We start from the raw sequence: 12,383 nt of genomic DNA on the forward strand, positions 1-12,383 counted from the left end.
CTATAAAGATGCCATGATGGACGGGGATCCTACACCAAAAGCTCCCTACTTTCAATCTTCACTCAGGAGAATCTAGGGACTGTCAGCAAAAGTGCCCCAGACGTTGTAGTGATTGAATAGGAAAAGAGGTATGTTCTAAGGTAACGGATTCCCAGATTAGGCCCAGGTAAGAACCAATGCAATGAATTGAAATGGAAAACTTATGTGGTTCACAGGACACTATTGTGCTCATGCCAATGCACTCCCATCAGCAGATAGATAAGCATGTTTTGTTGTAGCTGAAATTTCCAAGCAAATTGCAAGGGCTTAAGTAGTTAGAAGTGTTGTGGTGAAGTCTGCATCCTGGAGCAAAGGCTGTGCTCACACAGCTAAGTGCAGATATCGAAAGCAGTAGTAGCTACTGTGTTACCTAAGAATCCAAGAGCAGGGAGGTGTCCAAAATTACTACTAGACTGTGACTACTTCTTGGCATGGGCTGGGCTCATTCCACCAGTAAATAGAGCAGTTACAACCTTTGTCAATTCCTGCCCCCTTTCAATCAACACCCCCATATTTACTTTTTCTTTTTTCAGCTCAATCTCCTCTAGAAAGCTATCAGAGCAGGCATTAGAAAAGCAAAGAAACTGCATCATTCAGGTGTGATGGAAAAGAGATGTAGAGCTGAGTGTTCATTAGATACCTATGTTTAAAAAAAACAACCATTCCCTCACATCTCCCCTGTGCCTTGCTCTTTGTATCTCTCTGCCTCTTTCACCCAGAGGTGCCTGGAAGGATAGGAGCTGCTGCTGGAGGACAGAGGATGTTATGAGTGGAACGGCTTTTCCATTTTTAATTTCTGTAGTAGAAATTTTCACTCTGTAGTTACTTTATAGAGCACTTGATGATAATCCAGGTAGAGCTGGCAGGTCGCAAGATGCTGACTTTCCTCCTTGTTTCAATATGTGAAATAAAATATTATTGGCAATGTGTAACATAGGTTCAGCTGCTTGCTGAGGCACCGATCAAAGTACTTAAGCATATGCTTAACTTTAGGAACTGAATGGGACTGCTAATGTGTTTAACATTAAGTTGGTGTTTAAGAGCTTTGCCTGATCAGACTTGAGGATTGTGAACCACATTTATAGAATTTCCGGTCTGTAGTTGCAGCGGAATGTCTCTATATTCTTCTCTCATCCTCTCAGACATTCCCCTGCTTCCCCAACATCACTCCAAATCCTAGACAGACATTTAGAAACTACTTGTAGTCTTTTGAAAATGTGCAGCATCAACTAGTGAGCTAAGAAAGGTACTCTGGTGGAAAAGATAGATATAATTTAGGTAAACAGAATGGCCAGATGCATGAAAAGCTCGGAGCTATTTACTGTTTATGTATGTTTGTTTGCTTGTGCCAGAATGCTCAGCTGTTACACCTCCAAACAGAACACACATGTACAGAGCATACTTTACTAGTCACATCAGGCTGCTAATTTTGACACCTGTATAATAAATCTGTTGGCTAGATGCAAACCTGCGGGCTGTGAAGGACTTCAGAAAAATAAGCAGAGAGGTGACAGTTCTTGTAAGAACTTTGATTCAAAAGGCAATAATTACAAAAAAATTTAGAAACTGAGCTAAAAATATTTAAAAGGAACAAATACAGAAAAAAAGAGAGGTCAACAGTTAGTCAGCTGAGGATGCATTACCGGAGAAAAGCAAAGTGAACTTTGACATTTAAGACCATGCTTCTGGATGTCTGTAATAGTTATCATCCAGTCACTAAGTGTTTACAGTCGACTCCTTACAAATTTAAAACTTCATTCCAGAATCAACTCCTTTTTTCGTTTTTTGACAACTCATGAGTACATTATGTTAAGCATACTAATATTTCAGAAACTGTTTTAGTCATGGTATCCCATTTATTTTATACTTGATACATTAGAAAATCCCCAAACCTTTGAGCATTGTTTGTTAGTGCTATGAGGGTAGCTCAGGGGAAATTATCTAGAATGGAATTTAGAGGAATACTTCACCAAGAACGTAGGATATAGTAATTTGATCAAATTTTGCCCTCCCACAAACCTATCTGTGAACTGTGTACACATAACAAATAGCATATGTATGTTTGTAGAACCATTGGTAGGTACAGTAATTTGTCTTTGGGACCTCCGCCCCAAATGATCTGTACCATTATTCTGTATGTAAAAAACTTCCTAGAGAACCATTGATTCCAGAATGACTGTCTCTTGACAAGAAGAGACTACATGGCTGGGAGAGGTGTGGCTTTGGGCATTTCAGCTGTGGACTTGTTCAAAGAAACTTTGCAAACAGATTTTTGTATAATGGGGTCAAATGTATTCTTTTACTTTCTTTGTACTGAAAAATGGCTAGTTTGACCAAATAAACTGTAAAAAGGGGGGTTTCAAAATTTTGGTTTTGTTCAAAGTTTGAACAAAACCTTTTTCTTTCTTTTTTTTTTAGTTTATTTGTTCAAACTAGGCTTTTTTTCAGCACAAGGAGTAAAAGAATACAATCACAATTGGGATAATACCAAGCCATTCAAATTTCAGCCCCAAATTTCAGCCCCAAGGCTATGAGTAACTAAAAATGAGGTTACAAAGAAAACCACTCTGCAGCCTTAAATACAGCAGGTCTTCCTGCACCTGCGATCTTAAGCATTTCTTGTGAGATGTCTGTTTGTGTTAAACATTTCCCGTTAATCCCTTTTCTACTTTAAATATAGAAAGGGCGGACTAGAAATACGCCCTGTAAAAAACTGCTCAGAAGGGGATCAGCAGATATTTTAGATGCTTATGTAAAATTATCTTATTTAATCATTAAGCAAAACTTTATTTTTTAAATTAGAATGATATGGGAGGTCAACGGAGCCTAATAAACAAGTGGACAACTTTCCTGAAAGCAAGACTGGTGTGCTCAATACCTGGCCCTGAGGGAGCAGACACATACTTTGATGAGCTACGTAAGTTGAACTGATCTTTACTATTTTGTTCTGTAATCTGCTCTGTGTTTTGGATTTTCAGAAACTCAGGACAGTGTTTTGATCTCACTCACACCAGTTTTATACTGTGGGCAACTCCATTGACTTTACTCCTGGTATACAGCTGGTGTAAATGTGATCAGAATTATGCCCTGTTATTTTTACTCGGCTTTTCCCATTTGGGGAGAAGTTCAGCTGATTCCAGGTGGAATACAGCAGATGGCAGACATCAAAACTTCAGCACAATTCACAGGACAGAAAATTCAGATGTAAGGATTAATGTTATGTTTACAAAGCTCCAAATGATAGGGTGGTAAATATGAAGATGTTTATAGGCTGTTTAATAAAAAGAAACTTTTCCCATTACAGAAGATATATTCTTACTTTCCACAAGAGATGAGAGAAACCCTCTAGTATATGGAGTCTTCACTACTACAAGGTATGTGTAGGTTCACATTTGCCCCTGGAATCCAATCCTGAAGGCCTCACAGGCAAAAACCTCTTAAAGTCAAAGGGAGCTTGCCAGAATAAGACCTGCAGGACTGACCTCTATTCCCCTAGGCCAATATTTTCCAAAATGTGTGCCTAAAGTTATGCTTCATAGTCCTTACGTAGGCATCTAAATACGTGCCTGGTTTAAAAAAGAGTCGGTTGAGAAACAGGTGAATTTTTCACAAAAATCTTCAAGATGTTGAATTTCAAAATTAAAAAAAAAAAAAATTGACTAGCTTTACAGAGTACCCAACAGCTCCTATTGAAATAAATTCATTCTCCTCTGCTGCCAGACCCTGATTATCTTGTAAAAAGCAACAGAGTCCTGTGGCACCTTTAAGACTAACAGATGTATTGGAGCATAAGCTTTCGTGGGTGAATTCCCACTTCGTTGGATGCATCAGGATTCTCTGTTGCTTTTTACAGATCCAGACTAACACGGCTACCCCTCTGATACTTGATTATCTTATGAGATCAAACAATATCACATGTCAAGGTGATACATCTGTAGGTCACTTTTTGCAATAAAGCACTTTAGAGTAACACATCAGCATAATAGGTGGGGATGGTAATAAGATAATACCCCCTCACCTCACAGGAGGGGAGTGGGGCTGGAAGATTAATTAATGTTGGTGTAGTACTCAGATATTATAGTGATGAACATCCAATGAGGAAATTAATAATTCTGTTTTCAGAGCATGGTTTGAATAGTGGGCAGTAAATGGGGGTCACACATTGAACAATAAGGTTACAACAAGATATTGAATAACTGCTGATTAAGTGAGCACCCTGCATCCTGTGAACTGAATGAGGCAGAAGTCCTGTGGATAAAATAGTGTGTGATCATGTAATTAGAGACAGCATCATAATGTATACACACAAGGGGGCGAGTTAAGTTTGCACTGGCAATTTTACCTCTGGCATCCTAACTTTTGAGTATTTGACTCCCCATCTTAATAATGTTCAATGTAGTTTTTGTGTGTCATGTAATCTACCTGCTGCAGATGGAATGGAACTTAGTCATTCTAGATATAATTTCTGTATCAGTTTGTAGTAGTCTTTATTATTGATTTGTATTACAGTAGCACATAAATGCCCTGACCAAGATTAGGGTGCCTTTGGGCTAGACGCAGAGCATTCACATAGTAAGTGAGTCCTCGTCCTGAAGAGCTGATCATCTAAATAGACCAGCCAAAGGGGAAGGTGTCAAGGTTGGAGAGTGACACAGAGAAATTACTTGACTTGTCCCAGGTCACACAGTTGATTAGTGGCAGAGCCAGGAGTAGAACTGAAGTCCCTGGGGTCTCAGTGCAGTGTGCAAAGGATGAAAGAGACTGTAAATGTCAACTATAAGAACAGTATGAATTAATATAATCAGCGGCAGCTCCAGACACCAGCGCTTCAAGAGCGTGCCTGGGCGGCAAGCCATGGGGGGCGCCCTACCGGTCCCTGAGAGGGCGGCAGTCAGGCAGCCTTCGGCGGCTTGCCTGCGGGAGGTCCGCCAGTTCTGTGGATTTGGTGGCAGTTCGGCGGCGGGTACGCCGAAGGCGCGGGACCGGCGGACCTCCTACAGGCAAGCTGCCGAATCCACGGGACCGGGGACCTCCCACAGGCAAGCCGCCGAAGGCAGCCTGCCTGCCGTGCTTGGGGTGGCAAAAAAGCTAGAGCCGCCCCTGAATACAATAATGATAGGATCCGTGCCATATGCAACAAAGCCTCTTGGAACCTTCATACAATTCAGTAAACAAACTGACAAAAATTGAACTGAATTACAGGATCTTGCCCTAAAATATTACATAGCCACTGAAGCTATACAGAAGTGAATGGATGTCCATTTTGTCACACAAAGTGTAAGATTAACACGTTTGCCTACGGCTTGGTTTTGGTTAGATAATTCAACTGTCTTTGTTAGAAAAGACACACAACTATTTATTTATTTATTTTTGGTTTACAATGCTCCTACCACATGCCTCTCTAATACTCTGGTTGCCTGAACAAGAATTAAAATACAGAATGTCAAATACAAACTGAATGTAATGGGCTGGCCTTTAATCTCTAAAATTCACACCCCAAAGTCCTAATCATAATAAGGAATAAGAGGTCTCTGGATCCCTTCACCCACCAAGATAAAAGATGTTTTTTTCAGGATGGCCAAAAGGTTAACAAACCTAGTCTCCAGTAGACCAAAGTTTTAAACTCTAATTCACAGTTATATTAAGTATGAGTTTTCAGGCCAAAGCAGGAATCTATACTGTACATAATTAGCACCACCCTCAGTTATAATAATTCTCAGGTATAGGACTTGATCCAAAGTCCATCAGAATCAGGGGAAGTCTTTTAACTGTCTTCAGTGGGCTTTGGATCAGGCCTATACTGAAGATTTTAAAATGTGCTTATAAACATGCTTCATTTCTTTCAGCTCTGTATTCAAGGGCTCTGCAGTTTGTGTGTACAGCATGGCTGATATCAGAGCTGTTTTCAATGGCCCTTACGCTCACAAAGAAAGTGTGGATCATCGATGGGTACAATACGAAGGACGTATCCCATACCCCCGGCCTGGTACAGTAAGTGTCTCTTTAATTATATACTTCTATTTTTACTCAATGACCATTGTCCCATATTTTATTTTTCTGAATGAGTAACTTGTATTTTCCTTTCAGGATGTTTTAAATTATCCTCTCAACCCTCCTCATGTTGACAGCTCAGACTTCTACCTACCCCTTTTTATATATAACTCTTCCGTTTCTCTGAGATAACATTGTACCCAGACTGTCTATTTCCTGATTGTTCTCTCCCATTCTGGGCTCCTCCTGGCTATATTTCCATGTGTAGGTGGAGATCCTCTCTGAGACATCAACACTTCATAAATAGCAGAGGACTTTTCTCTGATGACTATTAAGTGATAATGATACATTTTGTTTAAATCTCGTGTTTCTGTGTTTTGCTATACCTTACGGTCTTTGGTTTTGATAAAATTCTGTTCCCTTAGATGTGACCATTGATTTCGAGTCTGTCATTAATATAAGTTGTTTTAAAGTAACATAAGTAATTAGTTGTTGCAAAATTTAAGCTATTCTGGTGAAAAACTGATTGATGGGAAGAAAAAGTAAAGCTTAAATCAGGAAATACTTTCCAGTAGTAACCTGCTAGACCCTGAGGAGGAAAAGGGTGGAAAATTGGGAAAAAAAAAACAACCCACCCCACCTTTTTTAAATTTCAAAATTTATAATTTAATGAATATTTCAAATATTGAAAAAAAGGTTGACCTACTCTCTAGTTGACCCAAAAAAGGATAATTTTTATGACAATTTTCCCCCATTTAAAAATAAAATAAAATATTGAATTGGAAAATTTTGGACCAGCCTAACCACGTGTAGCTAAGAGTGACAGTTCCACGTTGGGGATGAGAGGAGAGCAACGGAAGACCTGTGTAGATGGAGACATATAAATATAGACTGGACGGAGCACTAGAACAGAAGTTCTCAAACTTTGTAGAGAAGTCCACATCTTAATGGAGATTGTCTTAGGGGTCTTTTCCCTTCCTATCCATGATCCTACACAATCACACATTGCTGTGAGAAACTGATTATATGACCGAGTAAAGCAAGGACATATTTCATGACCTGAGGTTGCCTTTGTCTCAGGCTATCACTATCTAATTTTTGCTCTTCTTTTCAGTCCATTTCTCACTCCTATGTGTTCTTGTCATCCCCCATTTCTCCTTTATCCCCCTCCCTTCTTTTTCTCAGCTATCTGCAGGCACCAATAGTAATTAGACATCTGTGATAAATACTAGCACATTATAAGCTGCTTGTCTGCCCAACCCAGGAAGGACTAATGCCATGCCCAAAGTCTCTTTCAGGCCCATGCTGCAGGGCACAGTTTATTAATTCAAACACAAAACTCACAGAGTAACACAAAACAATACTATTCCTCTGATCAACTCAGGCTGCAGGAGTCCCAAGGCCTTTCCCTTCGCTATTCTATCTCCTGTTCCTGGCCCAGCCACAGAAACCTACTTCCTTTCTACAGCTCCTCTTCCAACTGAGCTGTCTCAGCCTTTTGTAGGGTACACCTGACCCCTGCCTCATAAGGGGCACGAGCAGGCCCCCTGGTTCATAACAGTGCAGCCCACCCTGTTACACACATGCAAACAGGTAGGCATTTTGATCTAGATTTTAATTGAGTACTCTAATTTAGAATGCCACCGCAGTTTATGATTGTCCAACCTGAAATACCTAACTTAGGGCCTGAGTGGAATACGTGGGAGGTGAGATTCAGAAATCAGGCACTAAGTGTCTCTAACTGCCATCCAGAATTTGAGGTACCCAAAAGTAGAAGCCACATTTGACAATTTGGGCTAGAACTAATCAACACTTGCACTCACAGCTCATTACTAAAAAATGCAGGTGCAGTTACTCATAGGCATAAAACAGTGCCCACAAAAACAGAAACTGTCACAGGTCTATATAATTGGAATTACTCTTCTGAAACGCCTGACATGCCCAGGAAAGATGAATGTGCTAAAACTTCTGCCCTGATAGAGGGATCATTTTTTTTTGCGTATTAGCCATCACATGCCTGAACTGAGATTCACAAGGAAGGAAGTGTGTGTGTCAGTGATCCTGTCAGCACTGATCTGTAGCACTGTTTTGGATGTCCACATCTGAAAGAATTTTAAAGGTTGCAAGATTTAAAGATAAACTGATACTTTCCATAACCCTTCCCGTAAGTCTGCAGCTACTTCCTTTAAACACCTGATAACAGCTATGAGAGAATGGTTCCATAAAAAGTTAGGGTCAAATACTAAGGGCCTCCTTACTCAATCTTGTCAGTAGACGTCAGTAAGAGTTTTCCTGAACAAGGGTTGAGTAGGGAAAGTGCTCTCAAAGTGGTTACAATAATTTACTTTAATTATACAGTAGTGCATGTTTTACATTATATCTATTTATATTGAGTATTTTTAATACTGGAATCTTTTGTCTTTACGGAGATGGAACAATCCCAGATCTGAACATCTGTTAAATTTGGGGATTTAGTATTTAGTATCCCAGTCAGGATAAATTGCTCATTAGTTATCTGCCACAGCTGCAGTTCCTGTTTGGGCACTGGGTGAAAGTACAATAGCCATTCTGCTCAAGCAACCCCTGAGGGCAGTATGAGAACAAAAACGTATAGTCCTCAACTCTTTTTTCATTGGTTCTGGGCAGTGTGCTTCAGATAAGGCACAGATATCAACAATCAGACTTTTCAACAGCTTGATGAGAGCGGCTTAGCTGTTTCGGACAAAGTTTGAACATTCCAGGCACCAATTTTACATATTCCGCCAACAATCAGGATACGGGAATGGCCTTTCACAAGTTTTCATTGGGCATTTTTTCCTCAGTGGCAGAGAAACTCTTGCCCATTTCAGCTCCATATTAAGTGGTAGGACACGGTCAGCAATGGATCTCCATCAGCACAAGTTCAATTTCGTCGGCTTTTCTGGTATGGACATAATAGGAGGAAGACCAATAAATTACAAAGCCTGTTTACCAAGGAATGCTGCTGTTCAGCACATAGTCACCAAAAGATTTGTTAGTGCAGTGAGATGGCCAATGATGGACATAGACTGAACATTCAGCCAGATTGTCCTAAGGACCTAGCTAGAGATTGATCCCAGTGGTGATTGATCTGCAAGGAGACTACATCCCTTTGGGAGGTGCCTTGATGATAATGATGGCCTGAATCAGGTTTCAAATTAAAATTAAGTGACAAGGCCCCCATCTTGTAACAGGCTAAACCAAAAGCCTGGATATGAATAGTCTTAAACTTTGGGGGACAGGGGCAAGAATCCAGATCTGAAAGAGGAGCCTCTCTTTGTGTTGTGCTGCCACATAAGGTTCTGGGCAGATTTGCATCCCCTCTGATCAAGGGAGCACACTGCTAGTACCAAGACCCTCCACTATGTAGTAGAGAACCCAAAAGAGGGGATGAGATGTAGTTGGAGCCATGATTCCTTCCTGCCTATATGCCAGCCAGTAAAGCTTGCTAGGCATGTCGGAGGATAGGAGGTGAGGTATGCTGCATGATTTAAGCGTGTTACCTTTTGAGTGCTCCTTGGATGCTGGAGTCACTACCCCTCAAGGTCAAATGTCACCTGTAGTCCCTCTAGCATGGGGTACCTTAGTACTGTTCAGGGCTATGCAAAATAGGTACAACTTTGCCCCTAATAAATTAGTATTTGGAAAATGGAAAGATCTGCATAAGTGCTAAGACACAATTAGGGTGTTCAGAGTTCTTCCTGGATTCATTATATTTCTTATGTTATGGGTTGCTTAAAAAATGAATACACTGTGAAATGTATTCCCTTTGATGTTGGGCTCCCAGAGATGTGTTGGCTTCCTTTAAGCATTTATACAGAAGCTGGAGACTGTTACCCTATTTTAACATTCTACTCAATTAACGTTATCTCCTAAGTAAATAAAGCTGCTCACTATATATGCTGTGACTGCGCTGATATTGAAATTTTGACAAAATGCTTCCTGTGGCAATTTGTGTTAGCGATAAACTCCCAGCATGACGATGATATCATGACTCCACAATGGTAAACTGTATAGAAGCAGCAGGATCCCTTATTTGCTTCAGTTTCTTTCTTGCATTGTTTGCCTGCCCTCTGGTGTTAGTTCAGGAACCACTGATACACCACACTCCTAGGCTTGGTCAGCGTGTGATGCCTCTTTCAGCCATGCCTGTCCCAGTGGTGTTAATTGGAACCTCCAGGAAATAATGGGAATTAAACAAGGGTGAAATAATTGAAATACAGTATGCTGGAATTTGGGAGCTGATGAAAGGGACAAATCAAAATAACAGCCGGCAGATCTGAAATTGAGGTCCATTTGAAAAGCAACCCTGTTTCATTCTGATTTTTTGGGGGGGTCTTAAAAATTGAGATTGAATAACTTCTGTTGTCACTAGAAAACACTACCCAGGAAGCTACCATTAACATTAGAAGACTAAATCTCCAAAAACTCTGATTAAAATGTATTCTGAAGGTTTTCACATTTATAATCAGGACTTTATAAAGTTCTGATGTCAGGTAGAAGGCAGGATTTTGATTAAATTAGGGGGAAAGTCTTTTAATCTGTCTACTGTTATGGCTATAATCACTAGTATCTAAGAACCTCACACACCCTGGGTTTCTGGGTTCTTTGTTTTTCAGTGCATTACATTTTTTGAAAAACTGTAAAATGATTAAAACTAATATGAGATTCTCAGATGTGATCTCTTCCTTACTCTGGGTCTCTCTCACTTTTCTGTAGAGCTCCTCACCATAACATCTAGCACTGATCATATTTCACCTCTCTTATCCCCTCTGCAGTTTCAATGCAGATGCAGGTAGTGGGGGTGCTGTACATCTCATTCTAACTAGATTGAACCTGAAGGGAAGCATCCTTCAAAGCCAACACTCTCCGCCAAAAACTCCCACTAGCCCGCTCTCTGGTCGGCTTTCCTGCTGTAATAAGCATGTATATAAAACATGGAGGTTACACAGGTGTCACTTATTATTTGTAGGCTAATCTCTCTGTTGCTCCTGATCTTTATAGGTTGGAATGCATTCCTCACTTCTCCAATTCAGCTCTCCTTTGATCTCCACACTGTAATTGGGCTGCCCGATTAAGTGAAACATTTCACTTTATGTTGTTTTCCTGAAGAAACCTCCTCCACCTCCTTACTAATATGCTTTCCCTGATATGAATCATCTTGGAGTTAACAGTAGATTTTCTGAACTCAGTGAATCTTAGTTGTCTTTTGCACTTGCAAAGCTTTACAGAGAGCTCTACAGTGCCACCTGCAAAGTTAAGGGCACTTAGCGGATCCTTCTATTCCAGTCCACCTAAAAGCAATTCTCTCAATTTATTCCTTAATATCCACAATTCCAGAATTCCAGTGCATTAACAGGAAAAGTGATACAGCATGTTTGAGGCAGGCGGTGGAACCTTGAACAGAGGAGCAGCTGATTCCAAACACCACCTGAACTAACATTTTTTTTTTATTTTGGGTCAATCTAGGATCAGGCATCAGCTAGGGGAATCTGAGCCTTTTAAACAATATTTCTCTTTCTTAAAAAAAAAGGTTGGTCCTTGACCACCTTGCTGTTTTGCTGCTCCCTGTCTGTGCCTAGCCAGTGGGCCTGCATGACATGTCAACAAAGTTAGTGCAAAATTCTGCTTTCTAAATCTCCCTGTGGATCCCGCTGCATATTTTGTGCTGTCTCTATACACAGAGATACATTGATGGTGTTGGCAGGCAGGCTAGAATACCAAATGCAGAATAAATGCTGGAACTTCACACATTGCAAATCAGACACAGAATTCTGGGTAATGTTGTTTTTTTTTTTTAAGATCCTAAATGGCTTAGGAGCCTGCGTCCCATTTTTTAAAAGAGACTTAGGCCTTAGGAGCTCAAATCCCATTGACTTTCAATGCAGCTTAGGTTCCTAAATTCTGATGTCATTTTTGAAAATGAGATTTAGGTGCTTTTGGAACTGTTACCCTTTGTCCTTATGTTGAAACATGCAAACAGCCACATTTTATTTTTAAAAAATTGATGTAAAAAGTCAACATCAATGCAATGTTAAAGGTGCATTCTTAAAGTCAAGAGATGTCAGGAAATGCAAATATTAGAGGTCTATACTTAAAAAGAAAAAAGAAAAAAAAAAAGTAAACTGACCATAAAGTTCGGCTCCCAAATGATTGTCCTGATTTTCAAAGTGCTAAGCATGCAGCAGCTCTTACTGACCTCATTAAGAGCTACAAAGTGCTCAGGATTTTGATAAATCATATATTTAAGGGCCTAACTTTTGGCATCCACTTTTGAAAATGTCAGCAAAGCTTTCCACATAATATTGACTCAGCAGCACGGCACATCTTTGCAT

At 40.2% G+C, this 12,383-nt stretch overlaps 1 protein-coding gene across 2 annotated transcripts in view; it reads left to right on the forward strand.

Annotated features, from left to right (window-relative positions):
- The window catches only part of SEMA3D (semaphorin 3D), a 197,984-nt gene that overhangs the window by 143,239 nt on the left and 42,362 nt on the right, over positions 1–12,383 (forward strand). For both annotated transcript variants that reach the window (XM_054017156.1, XM_054017166.1), the window contains exons 9-11: positions 2,842–2,956; positions 3,344–3,413; positions 5,886–6,030. In XM_054017156.1, the coding sequence (XP_053873131.1) occupies positions 2,842–2,956; positions 3,344–3,413; positions 5,886–6,030 (330 nt within the window). The remainder of the gene's footprint in view (positions 1–2,841; positions 2,957–3,343; positions 3,414–5,885; positions 6,031–12,383) is intronic.

Source organism: Malaclemys terrapin, chromosome 1 (assembly GCF_027887155.1).
Source record: "Malaclemys terrapin pileata isolate rMalTer1 chromosome 1, rMalTer1.hap1, whole genome shotgun sequence".
Taxonomy (NCBI): domain Eukaryota; kingdom Metazoa; phylum Chordata; order Testudines; family Emydidae; genus Malaclemys; species Malaclemys terrapin.